General features: G+C 38.3%; 1 protein-coding gene across 1 annotated transcript; it reads left to right on the top strand.

Annotated features, from left to right (window-relative positions):
* The first annotated feature begins 11,348 nt into the window (after positions 1–11,348).
* LOC122361585 (paraneoplastic antigen Ma1 homolog) lies at positions 11,349–12,905 on the top strand. The gene has a single exon (XM_043262390.1). The coding sequence runs from the start codon at positions 11,349–11,351 to the stop codon at positions 12,903–12,905; it is 1,557 nt and encodes a 518-aa protein (XP_043118325.1).
* Positions 12,906–21,109: the final 8,204 nt, after the last annotated feature.

Genomic DNA, 21,109 nt, shown 5'->3' with positions numbered 1-21,109 from the left:
AATAAACCTCCACCCTGCCCAAAGGGATTTTCCACAAGCAGAAGAGTGAGATTGAGAGAGAAAGTGTGTGTGAGAGAGAGTGACTGAGTGAGGGAATATTTCATTATTTGCACGATTCCAGGCCAGAAATGTTCCATAGATAGCCTATAATTGTAACTCAAGGTCATGAATTTAAAAACAGGGCAGTGACAAAAGGCAACCAATGTCCTCACCAGGCCAGGTCGGTTTAACGCAGCGCAAAGAATGCTGAGCATGACCGTGCTGATAAAACCATAATTGGAGAGGATTATGGAGTCTGGATATGTATCATATTTAAGGTTTTAAACCCAATCTATTGCTAAATACACTATAAGAACATTTTTAAGAAGAGTTTATTGGAGTCCAAGGCTATACGAACATATTTTATCAGTCCTTCTACCTCAAAATGTCATGTTTAATTCAACGTGTGACTTGCCATTTAGTCACGAATCTGACAGTAATGATTCTTCGCGATAGAAGCGCACCCCATTCGGTTAAGTAAATGAGTACCTTTTATACAACAACTTGACCAATTAAAGTATTTTATAGCAATGGATGCTAAAAAGAGAAGGCCCGTTTGTTTTCTAATGGATAATGCATCACGACCGCTTAAAGCAAATAGTCTGCATCCCAGGGGTGCAGCAGCAGCAGCGTTTGTTCCCATCTCCTCCTCCTGTCTGGATGTCCCGGGTTGCCTTGTCTGGTACAGAGCCTCACTTCCTGCAGAGAGCTGTGAGCTGAGCTTCTGGCTCAGTTTCAAAAGCGACCAACTCCGAATCCAACCAACATGGCCATTTCTTATTTCGCCATACGTGTAACCCCAGGAAAAAATAAATGAACAAGAATACATAGATAAATACGTACATGCATGCATTAATATATAAATGCATCAAATGTACTTCCTTGCCAAACGCATCTTTAAGCAGCACGAATGTATATTTAAATATCTTACGTTAACCTCTTATATTGAGATCCACTTCGTCTTTGGGATCCCAGAGACCCCAATTATGAACGTGTTCAGAAAATGGTCAGGCTTCAAACACTCAGCTGTTCTGTGATGGTAGCGCATCAATAAAGCACAATCAGACCCTGCCAGATCAATAAAATCAAAGCTCATCCCGGTCAGGCATTAATTATCTAATAAATGGCATTTGGTGGCTCTCCACGTGTGAGTCAATCAGTTTGAAGTGACAGCGTGTCCTCTAGATTCAAGCTGAGATCGGGCTTGTACCACAGGGTTAACTTGCACAGGGCTTTTCATGCATAATTAGCCCTTGAAAGATTTTGTATTGTCAGATCAATAGGATGAAGTGAAAGATCACAGAAATATAAGCTCCTTGCTCTCTTTACACCTCCTCCCTGAACTTCTTGTTGCTCCGTATCATCACCGATGTGTTTTTCAGTTAGAATTAGTGTTGCCAAGTCCATGTTTTTTCCTCAGAATTGGGCTACTTTAATGCTCTGTTTTTTTGTTTTCGCTATCTGAAGGTTGAAGCCACACTAATAACGTGATATTTAATCCCTGGAATGCGACTTTTATTGGGGAACTCACACACAAAAAGTGTATTTTATCCCACAGGAGCCCAATTTTCACTGGCTATTTTGAGTAGCAATTGGACGGGTTCTGCTAAGAAAACATCCCCGAACTCAAATTGCTAAAATAGTGCAGTGGGCCATGTGCCGACATATAATGCCATTGCATTACATGCATCCCAAGTTTGAATCCCAGCTTGAGGACCTTTCCCGATCCTGCCCCTCCCCTCTCTCTTCCTCCTTTTCGTTCCTGTCTGCTCTTCACTGTATCATAATAAACAAAATAAACCCTTAAAAAAGCAATAAATACATTTCTCTCACCTACATTATTTATTTTATTTCATTTTATTATTAGTATCGTTTTACACAGCAATGCATCCTCTGATTGCCTTTTCTGTGAAAGATACACAGTGCCTTAATATCTGACGAAAGATAAAAACAATGAAATATATTTTGGTATTTTATAAAAACTCTCTATTGGTAGGTTGCTTACAAGGTTACGGTATAGATACATTATTTTACAGTATACAGTATTTTACCGTTTCTTCAACTTGTTGGCAAAAAGGAAGAATAAGGAGATCCGGGCTCATTATAAGGCATCTGTTTGGAATAAATGATGATTTGGAAACAAAGCCCTGGGCTCAATGATGCAACCTCTGCGCTACACATTTGTGGAAACGAACCCAAACATTTTGTCTGCAGACTCAGGAATAAAAAGGGGATTGCCAAAGCCTAATTTACACCGTGTTGTGTCAGCACTTCCTCACGCCTGATCCAATATTGTCTCTCCGACTTAATTACTCATGCTGCCAGTCAATAGTCTTTGCATGATAGACATAGAAATAACGTCTGACTGTCAGAAATTAAATTAGCGCTGATTTCCTGTGCAAACGGCTGCGCTTATAGCTGAGTCTCGCGTTCTTTTGTGTTGGAGCTTTTTTACGCCAAAATTGCGAACATACCGGCACACTGTTTACGGGGAAGGATTCACTCAAGCCGCTTCCATTGCCTTTCAGTTTTCCGATTGATGGATGACATCATTTGTCACACTATGACCAAACTATTAATCACAACCATCTAAATCATGTTTAAAAGGCACTTATGTCATGTAAGTATTAAGCCTGATAGTTCAAATCAGTCAGTCAAATGCAGGGAAATTTGTCGTGACTTGTTTGGTCTGTGAGGGAATTCCAGAATGACGGGAAGAAAGAAAATGATTACATCTAATCTGGATGTTTTAAAGCGTTCTTTCTGAAATAGCCCACCACTCAAAAGTCTCAGAGTTTTGTGGGCATATAAAGAAAGATCATTCACTGATCAGGTGGCGAAAAATCATTTGAGTTTTAAAAAATGTTGTTTTCTACATTTTAACATTGGATCAGCTATTGATGAACACTCACTGGGTAATTTAGACGTATACTAAGGCTTTTGTCTTTCTATAACTTTTAAAATGCATGAATGAATGTTATATTTTATTTGCATGCAATGTTGGGATTCCTAAATCTGAATCTCTTGCACCTCATATATTTACTTGAAGTAGCTCCTGAGGTTTTAATAAGTAATAAGGAATAAGTCATAATAAAGTAATAATGTAATAAGTAATAAATTCTACATTTGCATGTTCACAGCTCTCTGATACCACGTGAAATGCAGGTAGACATTTAATTTTTTATTAGCGTTATTTTTTAAACGTATTATTGATTAATTTATTAATTAAATCATTTAGTTATTTTACGATTTGTTCAATTATTAGCTTTTCACCCCTGCAGTTATTTCACTAATTTCAGTTTGTAAAATCTTGTTGAAAATGCACTTCATAATGCATTTTTCGCAACTGAATATATTTTCTTCCTCTTTGTATTTTGTATCAAAACGGCAGAAGATTATCGTATTTAAATCAATATGTTACCCTGTACCAAAAAGAGTAGCTTGGGTATATTTATAGCAATAGCCAAAAATACATTGCACGTGTCAAAATGATTGATTTTTCTTTTATCAAAAATCATAAGAAGATAATTTTCCAAGATTATTTGTTAATTTCCTGTGTAAGGTATTATGTTGCTAACTAAAACTTCATAACAAACTACAATTAGTAAATCTACCTAGCACCGAGAATATATTTTTTCATACTTATAAGGAAATGTATCTCTTCAGTTTGGAAATGTCTGTATTTTTCAGTCGCAGACCAAAACCTAAACACTTCCCTGCAGAATCCTCCATGGACCAATTCATCACCGTGGCCGAGACAAAAAATGCCACGCTTTGTTTGACCTTTCTAGAGGAGGCTGGTGGCTGAGGAAGTGTGCGGAAAACTAAACCGGCTTTATGATAATTACTATGACCAAGCTCAATGAATAATTTAGTGTTTAGAGGGGGAAAGCCTTAACCAAGAGCTTCCACCAAAACATTTGCACACGTGTAGTGACAGCCCAACACCTGCTCACCTCCACCACCATTTCATTACCTAAAACAGACAATTTTATGTCCTTATCTGTAAAAAACCACTATGTACGTAGCCTCTAATTTCTCGTATGTTTTGCTTACTGCTTCATATCTTATGCATGCATAGCCCAGCTCATGCCCTATAGAGCAGCGCTGTTCTACACTCAACATCACACAGTGCTGCAATAGGGCAACATCTCCAAGGACCAGCTAATCACCAACACAAATATTCATTTTTTTTCTCGCTCTCTCTGGTTCTGTTTATGATTGCATACATATTTATGCTATGTGTGTGTGTTTTTACAACCCATGTCTTGGTGTAGTCCCGTGTAATGTATGAATTAATTCTGAGTGCTTACAGAATGCAGTAATTGCTAGGGAGTGGCTGCTGATGTGTTGTGCATTATAAGCAGTTTTGATAAATAAATGACTGGACATTGGGGATCCAGTTTTTGATGTGAGGGTGGGGGTGCGTGCATGGATTTATAGTATTTTTAGTTTGACAAATAACCTACGTCAGTATTTGCTTCCTAGGAATTATGAAAAATAATAGGAAAGCAATAAATGTTACATTGCTTGTTAGCATGCCTATTAGCATGCTGTTATAAAGCAGATATTCTACATGACCATATTCTACATCCCTAATCACTTCCTAAACTTAACAAGTACATTACTAAGTATTACTAAGCAGCAAATTAGAAATGTATTGTGTTAAAAATCTTAGTTATTGGTTTGTTAATATTGAGAATTGGACCTTATATTTACTAAATATATGTTTATTTTATTTTTTTCCCTCAGAGTTGATTCACTGATTTGTAAATTATTTTGTTATTATTATTATTATTATTATTATTATATTACTATTATTATTGTTAAGTAAAGCCGAAATAACACTGTTGTCGTTTCTTTATTATAAGATTAAAATGTGCAAAATGTGCAGCCTTATGTTTCCTAGAGCTAGTAAACAAATAATAAAATTAATTAATAAAATTGATAAAATAAAATAAAAAGAATTCATCATCAGGTTCTCTGACCCAGGAAGCAGACACTCACTCTCATATTGCATCTCATATATTTTTATAGTCTTTTTCTTCTCATGCAAAAAAAGAGGGGGTTTCGACCCCATTTCATCCAAAACATTCCCCTCTCCTGAATATCAATGACATCCTCTTTAAAAACATACATATTCGGTGGAATTTACCCTGTTCGAATGCATAAAGAAATGCTTGAAATATAGATTTATAGATTTTTTTTTCTCCTCCTCTCCAGGGTGGTGGAAGGTAGCAGTTAATTTGAAACTCACTCAGTCAACATAAAGAAGTAGGTGAAATTATCTCATTCAAAATATCTAATATCAAAGATACAAGGCTGGATATATTAATTTCGAACTAAATATTTAACTATGCATATATTAATATTTCTACTATTTAAATTTTAGCAGCATAAATATTAGGCCTGCCAAGGAACAACATGGTTTTTAGTTGAAATCTCAACAGATGGCAAATTGTATTTGAGGTGCTATTTTGGCTTTCTAATAAAAGCATGCGTCAAATGCTAACATTCACAGTACATATTTGGTTTATATATTTTGGCTTTGGGTTCATTGGCATTTTAGATGTCCCAAAATAATTACACTATATGTTAAATTAAAACAGTCTATCACATAGAAATATTACTTAAGTTTATTTGCAAAATGCAAACTGGACTAAATTATCCTGTAATATGTTTTTTAAGACTCCGTCACATAATCACTATCATTTTGTTGTTCGTGTCTAAAAAACGATGGCCATGTTCTACACAAAGCCCATTCCTCAGCACAATGGCATATCTGATGTGACACAAATGCCGAGCAAAAAACTTTTCCCCGACTCTCTACATCTCTGCCTGTCTTATACATTATTCCAGTACAGCAAATCTGTAACATACTTCATCTGAGTCTTCAACCTCCATCCTGATCTGGCAGACACATATTTAAAGTTGAGATGGATGGAACATCGGAGCATGCTCATATGTCACCGCGCCGCTTGTAGTGAGAGGAAATAAATAACGCTAGCATTGAACAGAGCTGGAGACAGAGTGTCAGAGCAGAGCTTGATCCAGGGTAGTAATACTCTGAGGTGTTAAATCAACAGCGGAGAAATATGAGCCCAAGGTTATTGAGTGTCGGGTGAGTGATAGAGACTTCAAGATGTTTGGCCCCAGCAAATCAAGTTGCCATGGAAATTGTATTTTACTTTGCACTTTGCCATCTCCAGCCCCATGGCCACCAGTATATGAAGAGATCTCTGGGTTTCTACGTTTATACAAGCATACAAATATTGTTACTTTTCTATCTGTCTCTCTGTCTGTCTGTCCATCCATCCATCCATCCATCCATTCATTTGTCTGTCCATCCATTGATCCTTCCATCCGTCTATCTGTCCATCCATAAATCCATCCATCTGTTTGTCCTTCCATCCATCCATCCATCCATCTCTTGGTCTGTTCATCCATCCATCTCTTGGTCCGTCCATCCATCCATCCATCCATCCATCCATCCGTCTATCTGTCTATCCACACACCCATCCGTTTGTCTGTCCATCAATCCATCTGTCCATCCATCATTTCATTCTTTCATCTGTCCATCTATTTATTCATCCATCCATATATTATTCCATCCATTCATCCATCCGTTTGTCTATCCGTCCATCCATCCAACACTGAAACTAACCTTCAAAAAACACTATAATAAATTGTGACCGTCTGTCTATTCAGGCAGTTAAATCAAAAGTTTTTGGTGTAAAATGCTACAAAAGGGTAGAGCATCACTCCATTAAGCACAAAAAAAGTTGAGGACTGAGGAACAGATAGTGTTATAGAGAGAGCAAAAGGTGATACGGGAGTTTAGGGGGAACAGCTGTCACCCCTCAAGCAGACACTTTACACAAACCGTTTCAGTAAAACCCCCATCTGTTACAATGAGGGCCAGGAATGTGTGAGCGTATTTCAACTCATTTTGGCCAAAGGCATGCATGGCTTAAGCAGAATGTGTGCACAAGTGTTTGTATGTAAATATGAGCATGTGTTCTTAAATTTGTGTTTCAGTGACACCACTTTTCTGAGAAAGCGTGACAATGTAACAGTACAGACTGTTATATTGCACCTCTTTGGAGACGACCTAACAAGGTTAATTTTAATTGTTTGGTATTTGAGCTTCAACAAAACAAAATCTATTTATCATACGAAATTCAGCACCATGAGCCATTCATTAGTGGTGTTTGCTAAGGCCAAGGGGTCAAGGTTGGATTGTGTTAGAATGGCTTAATTTATCCTATTCTCACTGCTGGTTTCGAAAAGTTTTAGGAATAGGAATTTGGATAGGAAATTAAAAAAACCCTAAAATAAGCATAAAAAGTCCTCAAATTTGAGGCCAAACTAACTTAACCTAATAAGATATGAAACAAAGATATTTTAATATGAGCTGTTCAGAGCTGAATCCGAGGTAAAAAAAACAAGTACGCTTCCATAATGTAATTAAAGTGCTAATTTTGTACTTAATATACAAAAAAATCTTTAAAGTAATAAAATATAATCAATTAGCTGGAGTTTTCACTGACATCTTTAGTCCCCCAGTGTTTCAAAACATCTACCATTGTGCCAACACAAAAGACACCCAAAGCTCCTTGCCTGAATGACTGGGGCCCTCAGTAAGTGCTTTGAGAAACTTATCAGAGATCACGTCTGCTCTGTATTACCAGCATCAACCGCTCCACTGACGATGCAATTGCCTTCACCCTGCACACCGCTCTTTCCCATCTTGACAAGAGGAACACATATGTGAGAATGTTATTGACTACAGCTCAAGATTCAATGCCATAGTGGCCTCTAAGCTCTAGGTCTGAACAATTCTCTGTGCAGCTGGATACTGGACATCCGAACAGACAGACGGCAGGTGATCAGAGTTGGCAGCAACATCTCCTCCCCACTGACCCTCAACACTGGAGCCCCACAGGGCTGTGTTCTCAGCCCTCTTCTGTACTCCCTATACACGCATGACTGTGTAGCCACACAAATCTTCAAAGACATCATTGAATTTGCGGATTACACAACGTTGGTAGGTATGATCACAGACGACAATGAATCATCCCACAGAGAAGAGGTCTACACCCTAACTAACTAACTAACTAACTAACTGGTGCTGCATCAACAACCTCTCTTTGAACATCAATAAGACCAAGGAGCTGGTGGTGGATTTCAGGACAGGACGGGTCAGCAGCTTCAAGTTGACATCACCTAGGACCTCACCTGGACTACTCATAAACAGTCAGTAGTGAGAAAAGCCCACCAGGGTCTCTTCTTCCTCAGACGACTGAAGAAATTTGTTCTGACCTCAAAAATTCTCAGATAGTTCTCCAGCTGCACTGTGAAGACTATCCTGACAGGTTGCATCACCGCCTGGTATATGAATTGCACCGCTCTCAATTGTAAACCCTGCAGAGAATAGTTCAGACAGCCCAGCACATCGTCGGAGGTGGGCTTCCCTACCTCCAGGGCATCTTCACCCAGCGCTGTGTAAGAAAAGCATGAAGGATCATCAGGGAGTCCTGCCATCCAAGCCATTAACTCTTCTCGCTGCTACCATCAGGCAGACGGTACAGCACCATCAGGACCCGAACCAACAGAACACGAGACCGCTTCTTCTCCCAGACCATCAGTCTGTTGAACTTGAGATAGTAAACAATACACACTCACCTACCCCTACCCCTCCATCTACACACCAGCCCCACTGACACTGACAGAACTAAAAGCATATTTTGCACTGCATAGCCTAGAACACATGCAACACCATCTTCTCCACTGCACTAACAAACTACTGCACTGAAAACAGACTAACACTAACAGTATGCATCACTGTAATCTATACACACATTTATAAGTCTCTTGCGTATACTGTCTACTATGTGTATATTATGGCAGTGTGTATATTGTGTATAGTGTTGACATTTCATCAATTGACATTTTTTTATTATTATCAATGTAGAAAACAGTTGCTACTTTTTTTTTATTCTTTGATGAAAGTTCGAAAGAACAGCATTCATTTAAAATGAAACACTATGAGAGTTTAGACTTGCACAATTCAAAAGAGATTTTAAAAAATCCAAGGAACGCAAGGCAGTTGTATTGAACCTCTCAAACAGAGAACTGAGTGAGAATATGATCAATTTCATCTTTTATTTTTATCTCTTAACAACTACAAATGGCAACATTAAACTAGTTGAGCCCAGAGGGCACTTTCAACGCCCTGAAAGAGACCTAACAAATCTCTCCATTTTCACTCCAGCCATGTCCATTTAACCCACCAACTGTCTCTTTCTATTAAAAAAAGTCTTCTGGGGCAGTCTACAAGTGTCCCTCTCTCTCTGTCTTTCTCGCTCTCTCACTATGGATTTGAAATAGCCCTAGTTGCCTCATTTAAGTTGGAAAATGACATGGCTTCCCGTCGGCTCCAATCTTGAGAGGAGGTGCTGCAGCAGGGGTTTGTGTGTGCACTCATGCATGTGTGTGTGTGTGTTTCCAGCAGTGAGATTCTGGGTCATTAATGACACTGACTCCACATGGGAACCACCAACCATCATCATTTCTATCCTTCCCGTATGTCCTCTTTGCTTCAAGGTCATTCACAATGACTGACGCAAAAAAATAAAATACAGACAGACAGGGTAACTATTAGGAGCTATTTGTCCTCAAAATTGACTAGTCAGTGGTTTGTCTGAAAGACTAGTTGATTTTAAGTTTTAAGGAAGACCTGTATTTTTATGTGTTGCTTCCAATGCTGAATGTTCATGTGCCCAAAAATAGCTAGACAAAAAGGAATGAAATAGAAGAGCCCAGAGATTAATTTTTTTACTTTAAATAAAAGCAGAGATAAAATTGTAACCCTGGGTTTAATTTACTATTAATATTTTATTTATAATCATTTATTTATATTTATTTATTTTATTTTATTTTTGTGACCAAAAAGGGTTCTTTAAGAAATTATCTGTTCAGACATGTCTTTGGCAACAGGTTGTTTGGTTTAATGCTATTGGCTAAAAGGTGACTTGATCCCGCCTAATGTTGAGGAAGGCAGCGGCGATTGGCCGGGAAAGTAGTCGGTCGAGAGGGCGAGGGAAGAGGAAAAGTGAAGTGCGAAGGTGATGTTGTCGGCATGATAACAGGGAATGTGTCACTTTTATTTGTAAGAACTGCATAATGTCAGTTTAAACCAGTATATTTCTCTGTTGTGGAGTCAACACGACGCCACAAGATGTCAACACGACGTGAAACAGAGAAAATGCAGGTTCACGCTTGACCGCCATTGCAGTAGACGGGACAATGTAGCTCGCTGGTGAAGTAACTTAACTCAAGTTTATTTCTGCGATCAGCGTCTATAAGCGGTTAGAAGTGATTGCCGCGGACGGTTGTTACAGCGATCAAGAAGTACGTCGAAGGAATCCAGATAGCGCTCCTAATCGCCGAGTGGTTAGGAGTTCCTCTGGCATCGCGGGAGTGCCACGGAGACTGCCGACTGACCATAGCCTCGCCTGGACTGATCTGACGGGTGACCGGTTCCTTGACCGTTTAAAGTTCAGGTACCTGTTGTTGTTTCTTTCTGCTCTGTGAGAGCGAAGCGGCCATTTTCCTTTTTACTGGGCCTCAACGAACACTAGCGACGTCTCAGGCCTGCAACATGGGGATTGAGGGTGAGAGTGTGTGTTTGTATGGTGGGCCCACCTTAAGCAGTGTTCTAATAGTGTTGTGATTTTGAAGGGTTTCGCTTTGTATTTGTAGTTAGCCCTTCTTACTAAAGCTCTTTATTTCTATTTTAGTTTCATTTTCCAAAAGGAAAACATTTCTTTTGATTATATCTTTATTTGTGCAAAACTTTAACCCTTTAAGTGTGCTGTTGTGAAAAGAGTGAAAGTTTATTTATAAAGTAAGAAAACATACTTTTTTACTAAACTGTGGTTCCTTCTGTTTATTCCCAACTCATCATACATTTTTGCTGTATAGTAGGTCCATCTATACAAACTGATAAGTAACCAGCATTGGTAAAACGTGTAGTTTACTGCAGCCAACATTGCATTTCCTAAGCAGTGGTATAAAGCAGGGTCACTTTTGATTTTAAAGAAAAATCACGTTGAGAAACACATTAAAAAGAACCTGGGTTTTAGCGCCAACAATTTAAAGTGGTAGATACACCTGACATCTGAAGAGGGCGCTACATAAAGTGGGGGCTCGTCCGGGATATCCCTTGCTGCTACACTGCTAAAAAGTAATTGCAAAAGAAATTATCCTGTCTCTGGGAAAGCTGGTGCTTAAGTTAGGCAGGAGAAATGGATGTTGATGAATCCTCCTTACAAACTGAACTGGATAAATGGTGTCAGAAAGCAATAGTTGATCAGAAACATGCAGTATTACTGTTGGATGTGCCTGCAGATTTGGAAGTCGCAAAAATTGAAGAAACAGTACAAATAGTCAAAGCTCTGGGAAGAGTAAGAGTCAGGGATTATAAAGAAGGACCAACACCAGGATTTCTACATGTGCTGTGTGAATGCAGAGAAGTTGTTGATTCTGCAAGCCTACCTGTAGAAGTAATACCTGCAGAGGGTGGGAAGCCTTGGAAGATAGTTGCAGCGGAAAAAGCTGAGTTGCCACCTCCTGGATTTGCTGAAAAACTGTCAAATCTGCTAATACAGGAAGGAAAGTCTGTCTCTGAGCTACAAGCTATGTTCTCTTCACCCAGTTCCAACGCAGGGTCTCCAGAAGCTATAATCCGTGCGGTGGGTGAGCTGCTGGAAAAGACTTCGAAGCCTGTCAGTGATGGAAGTGCATACCGACGTTTGAGAGTTTTTTCAGGTACTGTCCCTATTCCGGCAGGGGAAGAAGCCTTAGAGACCTGGATGGATCAAGCTAGAATGATGGTCATGGAGTGTGAATGCTCAGAGAAGGAGAAGCGCAGGCAGATCATTGAAAGTCTGAAGGGTTCAGCCCTGGATGTTGTGAAGTCTATCAGATTTGCTGATCCAGACGCACCTTCTCTTCAGTATCTTGAGGCTTTGGATGGGGCTTTTGGAACTCCTGAATCAGGAGAAGATTTATATTTTGCTTTCAGGTTGTTAAGGCAGAATCCAGATGAAGCACTTTCTGATTTCTTGAAGAGAATGGAGAAATCTCTGACAAGGGTAGCACAAAAAGGTGGGTTGCCTGGAAACAATGTTGATAGAACAAGAATTGAGCAGCTAATTCGAGGAGCTGTTGAATCTGACTTGTTGTTACTTCAGTTGCGTTTGAGAGAGCGAAGAGAAAATCCACCTTCCTTTTTAGCTCTCTTGAATGAGATCAGGGAGGCTGAAGAAAGCGAAGCTGCCAGATACAGTCTGGGAGTCACTTTCAAACCCGTCCCACGACCACGACAGAAACTTTCTAGTCTGGCTGCAGTGAGAGAATTAAAGGCTGAGATTCAAGAGCTGCAGACCAAAGTAACCGAGGAACCTTCTAAAGTACCTGTGTCAGAGACAATTTTGGAGTCAAAGCCAGTACCAAGAAGAAGAGAAGCTGACTCACCGGTAGACTTAGAGGTACAGTCACTAAAGAGGCAGGTGCAAAGACTAGAAGAGCAGCTGGTTTCACTGAGTGTCAGACAGTCCTCACAAATATCCAAAGAACCATCACCAGAGCAGGCTGTTGCTTCTGCAAAACCAAGATTTGAAGTGACTAAAGAAGATTACTTCTGCTACAAATGTGGGGAAGATGGCCACATTGCTCCAAGATGCAAGGCTACTGAGAATTACAGCCTGGTGATACAGAAGCTTGTGCGATCATTAAGAAAGACCCATAACAGTTGTACACAGAGGGATAGTTATCCATCTGCCAAATTCCTCAAAGATTGAACTTAGCTCTCCAAAAAGGTATTCCGTTTCACCTAAATGTGCCCGATGTACTAGCATATGTACAAACTCTGAGAATAGACTCATTATTCATGTTTAAGACATCGTATACTCATGGGGACATGAGAATTTCAGAAGGGGAGGATGTAACCCTGGGTTTAATTTACTATTAATATTTTATTTATAATCATTTATTTATATTTATTTATTTTATTTTATTTTTTGTGACCAAAAAAGGGTTCTTTAAGAAATTATCTGTTCAGACATGTCTTTGGCAACAGGTTGTTTGGTTTAATGCTATTGGCTAAAAGGTGACTTGATCCCGCCTAATGTTGAGGAAGGCAGCGCGATTGGCCGGGAAAGTAGTCGGTCGAGAGGGCGAGGAAGAGGAAAAGTGAAGTGCGAAAGGTGATGTTGTCGGCATGATAACAGGGAATGTGTCACTTTTATTTGTAAGAACTGCATAATGTCAGTTTAAACCAGTATATTTCTCTGTTGTGGAGTCAACACGACGCCACAAGATGTCAACACGACGTGAAACAGAGAAAATGCAGGTTCACGCTTGACCGCCATTGCAGTAGACGGGACAATGTAGCTCGCTGGTGAAGTAACTTAACTCAAGTTTATTTCTGCGATCAGCGTCTATAAGCGGTTAGAAGTGATTGCCGCGGACGGTTGTTACAGCGATCAAGAAGTACGTCGAAGGAATCCAGATAGCGCTCCTAATCGCCGAGTGGTTAGGAGTTCCTCTGGCATCGCGGAGTGCCACGGAGACTGCCGACTGACCATAGCCTCGCCTGGACTGATCTGACGGGTGACCGGTTCCTTGACCGTTTAAAGTTCAGGTACCTGTTGTTGTTTTCTTTCTGCTCTGTGAGAGCGAAGCGGCCATTTTCCTTTTTACTGGGCCTCAACGAACACTAGCGACGTCTCAGGCCTGCAACATGGGGATTGAGGTGAGAGTGTGTGTTTGTATGGTGGGCCCACCTTAAGCAGTGTTCTAATAGTGTTGTGATTTTGAAGGGTTTCGTTTGTATTTGTAGTTAGCCCTTCTTACTAAAGCTCTTTATTTCTATTTTAGTTTCATTTTCCAAAGGAAAACATTTCTTTTGATTATATCTTTATTTGTGCAAAACTTTAACCCTTTAAGTGTGCTGTTGTGAAAAGAGTGAAAGTTTATTTATAAAGTAAGAAAACATACTTTTTTACTAAACTGTGGTTCCTTCTGTTTATTCCCAACTCATCATACATTTTTGCTGTATAGTAGGTCCATCTATACAAACTGATAAGTAACCAGCATTGGTAAAACGTGTAGTTTACTGCAGCCAACATTGCATTTCCTAAGCAGTGGTATAAAGCAGGGTCACTTTTGATTTTAAAGAAAAATCACGTTGAGAAACACATTAAAAGAACCTGGGTTTTAGCGCCAACAATTTAAAGTGGTAGATACACCTGACATCTGAAGAGGGCGCTACAAAATAAATGAATAAATAAAAAGAATAAAAAAATAAAACGCAGCGTGACCAAACATTTGAAAGTCTGTTGAAATGTTAATCCAACTCTTTTATGAGATTAATTGTATAACATAAAGAATAATAATTGCGGGATAAAAAATGAGAAATAATATCATACTTGTGATCTAATAATTCCCTCCTGTTTTTTAATTATATTTGACTGATTTTATCACAATGTAGACTTTTCACAGCATGATTACAAATTTGTATGTCCTAAAATGTTTATCAAATAATTCATAATTTTTAACAAAGAATTATAAAATTAATAATAATTATTGTCGTAAATAATATCGTACTTAGAATCACATAATTTCTTCCTATTTTTCATCCTCATATTTGACTGAGTATATCATAGTGTTGACTTTTAAGACTAAATATTGCTATTTATAAAAAATGCTGAAGCTTTTATTTTCAACTTTTTCAACAACTGTGGTGGAAATTAATTAAAAGAGGAATAAATAACAATAATAACAAATAATAATAATATTATCAGACAACCACTGTGAAAAAAAATCAGTTAATCAATAAATGAATAAGGTGCTGTAGATTAATTTAATAATTTGAAATTCAACTTTTCATTTTATTTAATAATTTAGCTGTATTACAATTGTGTTAAATTTGTAGCAAACAAAACAAATAAAAAAAGACAAAAAAAACAAAGCATTATATTACTGAATGGTATGAATTTCCCACTGAGGCAAATGTTTTTCTTTTTTTACTGGTTTATACTGGTTTGTTGCTGGTTCTCATGGATATCCTTAGAACGCTTTCATTAACAAAGCATAGATTATTAACAAAACCCCACGACTATTCTTGTCGAAATGCTTTCACTTCAGTGTCGATCTCGATTCTGTTTGCTCAGAGGTTTCATAAATCAATCCGGTAAAACATCACCTGAGCACAGTTTGAACTGTTGCCTTGTCCTGCTTGTCTTTCTCTCTCATTAGCTTTGCTCCGCTCACCTGGAGCCGTGTTCCTGCGTCTGTCTGCTGCTCAAAAATTCAGTCCCCAAGCCGTCATCAACGGGCAGAAAGTGTGCAGTCATTTAGTTAATTAAAATCTGGAGGGCATCAGGCACCGGTGGGCCTCGCACCCCGCATTTTGGGTACAGCGTAATTAAGGAGTACGGCGGGCTAAAATGGCTGCTCGCTACCGGGACTTCCTGCCAATGCTTTTGAATATTCATCAGCGGTGGTTAAAAGGGGATCGGTGGCTGTTGTTTGTAGGGATGTGCTACCGGCCCCTCAGGGGTCCCGTCTCCTGCTACCATTTCTCGCTGTGACAGAAGTGTAGATGTCTGGAAGACTCTCTTTTAAACGATACATGAAACGAACGTATACTTGGTGAAAATTGAAGGGGGTGTGCCAGTGTACTGGTTTCTAACCTAAAGGCCCTCAAGTGGACAGTCTTTCCAACATGGCTCAAGGTTCCTCATCTCTCGCCTTTGAAATGGCTTCGGTATGATAAGAGTGCATAACCATCAAACATGGGCAATTATCTCCAAAATAGACTGCCATGTGTTGGCAGAGCAGTAGAGAGATATACTGGCAGCGTTGTGGTGTTTCTGGCAAGAGGGTGATATACTTGAATAAATTGGAAATAGAATAGGATTGGTAGCAACATCAAATCCCCATCAGATTATAGAGGGAGGAAGAAAAACCGCAGCAGTCGTGGAGAGCACATGCTTTTTGAGGATTCTCACACCACAGATTGTATATTAAAAATATGTCCAGAGTTCCAGGAAAGCAAGACAAAGTCGTAATTTAGTGCTGATGGAGAGAATAAATGCATCCAGATGGCTCATTGTCTAACTGGATATGAATACATTTATTTGGAAAGACAGACAGTCGCTATGAAAGAGCGCAAGAATGCCAAAAACAACAAAATAGCTGGTTTTTATGGCAGCAGCACTTTCATTTATATGTTATGCATACATGTACAATTTAAAGTGAAGCAGTGCATGTTCTTCAAAATTAATATGCAATGATTTAAATTTTTTTGCACTTTTACTGTTGCGGTGCATAGAATGAATGAATGAATGAATGAATTCATTGATTAATGAATGTATATATGAATTAATAATTTAAATAGATTTGTAGTAAATAAGCCGTCAATCCATAATATCCATCCATCTTAAAAAAGATTAAAAGATTAATATAAATATTTTACAAATAATATTTGTCACAATTTCCTGCTTAGCTGAGAAGTTGTAGTTGAGGTAGTTGTCAAGTTTAGGTATAGGTAAAAAGGGCATGCAGAATACTTAATAATACTTAATAATAAACAGCTAATACGCTAGCACACTATAATATTGCTGTAAAATATATCCTGACAGCAACATCGATTCATTAAAACAATAAAATCCCATAAAAAAATCAATGCATTCTGAGTAATAATAGTTGTTTTCAAGTATCCTTCCTGTTGTCGCGTCTTTGAAATCTGTGTTGTTGTTTTGATTGTCCCACATGCTCTGTGTGCCCTACTTTCTGATGCTCTGTTAATTGTATCATTGTCTTCAGGTGTGTCTCTAATTTAGCCAATTGCTTTGTGTATTTATTCCCTCTGTGTTTGAGTTCAGTTTGTCTGATCGTCGTCTTCAATATGTGTGGTTTTGTTTCCTGCCTGCCAGTCTGTAGTAGTGTTATTTGCTTTGTGTGTAGAAGATTAAAAACTGTTATGTTATGTATGAATGAGTAAATTCAGGCAACGATCAAAATGAAAGAGAAAGAAATGAAACTGCAACTGACAAAGCCTTGAAATACACTGAAATAAAACGGCAGAGGATGATTAGATAACTCCATAAACAGCATTACAGTCTGATTTAATTTCCGTCATATATCCACAACATTTCTATGAGAAATATTAAAGGTTTCTCTTTTCAGTGATTCTGCTTGTTAACAGCAGCTGTTCATTTCTATTGCTTAATCACAGAATTATCTCATTAACTTCAACACAGAATTAGTGTTACTTTAGCATGCACACATAAACACATCATTGGTGTTCGTGAGGCTTTTGTTGTTGGGTTTAAACTTTAAAGGGTTAAAGAAGAAAAAACAGCATGAAATATAATTTAAATGCAATAAACTGTGATTAATTTATGTCGACAACCTGTAGCAAAAAGTTATTTCCTGCCAACCATGATGACAGTAAATTCAAGGAAAAAACAGCAATTTACTGTAAAACAGCAGTCAGATAAACCAAAAAAAAAAGTTGTTTTTATTTCAGTGAATGTCCACAGAAAACAGTTGTGCAAAGTCATGAACTGATGAGCAAAGTAAATATGTAACTGAACTGTATTAATGTGTAATGTGAGAGATAGTTTATTGTAGTTTTGTGCTGCAGAGTACAGTCTGTGCTTCAGTCAATAATGAGACACAAACACTAATGTTCTGATGCTTTATTTAAAACATGAACTGTGCAGTTGCTTAAGCAGCAATTATCTTTTTTGTTAAGTTTTTCAGCACTTGTGCAACATGTCCAATAAGTCTGTATGTGTCATTTGCACAAATCCTGAAATGCGACCGATTAAACCGTATACTACAATTGCGAAAAAATATAGGTTAAAAACTTAAATATAGTTTATAGGTACTTACACAAACCACCTATAGGGTTGTTTTTTGTTGGAGGACAGGCTGGCATGTGTGTTATGGCTGACGATGAACTGCAGCGATTTGAGTTAAAGACTTGTTTTTAGTTGTTTGCGTTTTTACTAATAAATATTTCTTCACTGGATTTAAATGAAAAGAGTTAACAGTAGTAACACTTTTATGAATATTAGCTTTCAAAATTTGAACAGCAATTGGAGCAGAGTTCATTTCCATGATAATATAACGGTAACATGCTGTAAAAAAGAAGAGCTGTAAATGAACAGTAGATGGGTGTGAAATAACAATACATAATTGGCAACTGTGTTGCCGGTAATTTACTGTTATTTAAAGGCACAATTGTTTTAGTGAATACTTGCAATAAAAAAAGCTAATTGCTTTCTTTTGAGGCAACATATTGTCCTTAGGGTGTTTTTTTTTTTTCACACACGCTGCAAATGTCTCTTTAAATGTGATTACTATATAGTTATATTACAATATTGGGAAAGATCATATTTGGGGGTCCTTAGCATCAAACACACTGACAAACCATTTTTAAACTTTGGGGCTGATAAACAATTTTGGAGTCATACCAGTAATACAAGTTATTTAAGTTGCTTGTCAGCTAAATGACAAATTAGCAAATAATTTATGCATGGTCTTTCGCATTCATTCAGTTTACTATGAGCAATCTGGATTGCACGGCATGCTTGTTTGTTCCATCAAACATCTACACGTATCCAGCATGCACTTGGACATGATAGTGCTGCTAAACACGCTAAAAACACTTCATTTATGTTAGCGGCGTGACAGGCTGCCTGAGCTCGCATTACTAAACACATTGCACAAGGCTCTGCCGTGCCTCCTGAATCTTAACCGAGAATATCACTATGCTTCACTCAACCTTTAAGTGTCTTTTGCTGCAAATACAAGTTCTACACAGGTTCACTTTGGCATAAATAGCCCGGTAACTGGAGTCTCCTGGGAGAGATTTACTCCTCCGTTTGAATCTGTGAACGTGGCTAGCGGCACCCACAGAGGAAATCAACTGGATTTGTGCTCTTGTATTAAACATTTGATGTCAAAAAAAAAAAAATGTTAAAAGAAATGAAACATTACTGTGTACTCTGTGTTTGTGTGTTGCTTTTTAAAATGATTGTGTGTGTAGAAATGGTGGCTTTAGTAATCAGATTTTTGATGTTTTCTTCACTGTGCTTGGCAAGTGTTATGGAAGATACATCTAATAGATCTGAACCTTTTATCCTCCACGAGGGATATTTCGTTGAATCCTGAGGAATTTTCGTTTATAAGGTTGACTCACCACGGCTTTTGAGAAATACAGAAAAAGTATTATTGTTATTATTTTAATTGAATTGTTTTAAAATGAAATTTATTCCTGGAAAAATCTGAAGTTGCTAAAGATTTAATAGTTAATAAAGTAGTTGCTAAAATTGATTAATGTCTCCCAAATATGAACAACAGCCAAATTTAAAACAATTTTATACCATTACAAATGTCTGTGCTGTCACTTTTGATCAGTAAATGTTTGGCAAATAAAGATATACATTAAAAATAAAACCAAATACTTCTTACTGAACCTAAACTCTTGGTATAGCATTTTGAAATTGGCACAAACAGCAGCTTTGCAATTAATATTTATAAAAAGCCATTGTTCTTGTATCTATTTTGCATCTCTTTCTTTTCCCCATGTTTAAAGCTGCATAAAGCTGAAATATATTTGAGGAAAACTCTGTGTCTCAATGCAGCGTTCCTCAGAAAACAAATAAACAAAACGAAACAAGAAATATAATATAAATATAGTTCTAGTTCTAGACTTAATAAAGAACAAGACAGTTTTGAGATTCTTCTCGTTTTGTATTTTTAGTGTAGTCACATGCTTTTATTGTAAAAGAGTAGCAAAAACATCTTAAAAACATTGCAAAATATGCTAGCTAACTTCCTCAATCTACTTACTTTGTGTAAAAAAAAGTGTCTGCCAAATAAAAGAAAAAAAAACATACAGTTATGCATAAAATTTATTTCTTTTGTATGAACTATGCCTTTTAAAACAAGCTGTATGTATAGAGGGCGAAAGAATCAAATGTTGCATGGAGACAAACAAAGAATATCCTGCAGGTGCTGCTTCTTGTAGCTGTCTGTGCATGTGTGTGCATGTGTTTGTCCCTCAGGTTGTTGTGTCTGTGTGTGTGTTGTATGAGCTGCACACACAGCATCCCGTCTCTCTGACTGTGCTGAGAGGGATTTGGCTCTCACGCTGCTCCAAAGAGAATCCGCCGTTCCCTCAGCAGGATGCGTCTGTCAGTGGGGAGAAGTGTTATTGCAGATTTGCCCTGCAAGCTTACACCTCAGGTCCTGCTGCTCAGCTGTGTATTTTTATTTTTTGATATCACATCTGCGTTGGCTGATTTTGCTTCACCTTGTTCGTCTTTGTCCTTCAAGAATTTCTTTCATTCCGTCTCAATAGGAAACACAGCTGCTGAAATGTAGCCTGAATGCGTTTCGAACGTGTCGGTGCGTTCCGTGCACAATGAACCTTGTCTTACATGGAACTGCTAAAGAGATCTCGGTGCATCTGTGGCGCACCCGGGTGTACTGAGCTAATATTGAACCCGACCCGCGACTCTCGCAGTGTCCTTTTTCCATACCTGCTGGGAAACATTTGCATCCTGTCTGATTTCATCAGGTCTGAGACCCAGCACGGCCTGGTTAGCCCTCAGTCGGCAGCCGGGATGAATGACTATACTTGCACAAGTGGACGCTGGGAAAACAAGGGTGTGTGATCACTGGTACATCACGCTGATTAAAAGAGCACCTGCGTATGAGGAAGGGTCCCCAGAATGAGGAGAAAGGGCTCAGGGTGAGAGGCATCTGCCTTTTAATACAGGCAAACAGATGGACACTTGTGTGGGGGTCCTATGGGGTCCTATGGTGTTGGTTTATAAAGCATTTAGATTTATATTGACTGCTTTGAATAGACAGATCTCATATTTAAAAGCCACTGTAAAGCTGTATTCTTTGGTAAACAATCTTAGAATGTAAATGAACGATTTGTGGCAAACGTTCGTAAACAAAAACTGAATTACAGTTC

The sequence above is a fragment of the Puntigrus tetrazona genome, chromosome 17 (genome assembly GCF_018831695.1).
Source record: "Puntigrus tetrazona isolate hp1 chromosome 17, ASM1883169v1, whole genome shotgun sequence".
Lineage (NCBI taxonomy): Eukaryota > Metazoa > Chordata > Actinopteri > Cypriniformes > Cyprinidae > Puntigrus > Puntigrus tetrazona.
Note: the sequence above shows the minus strand (reverse complement) of the source record. Positions and strands in the feature narration are given on the sequence as shown.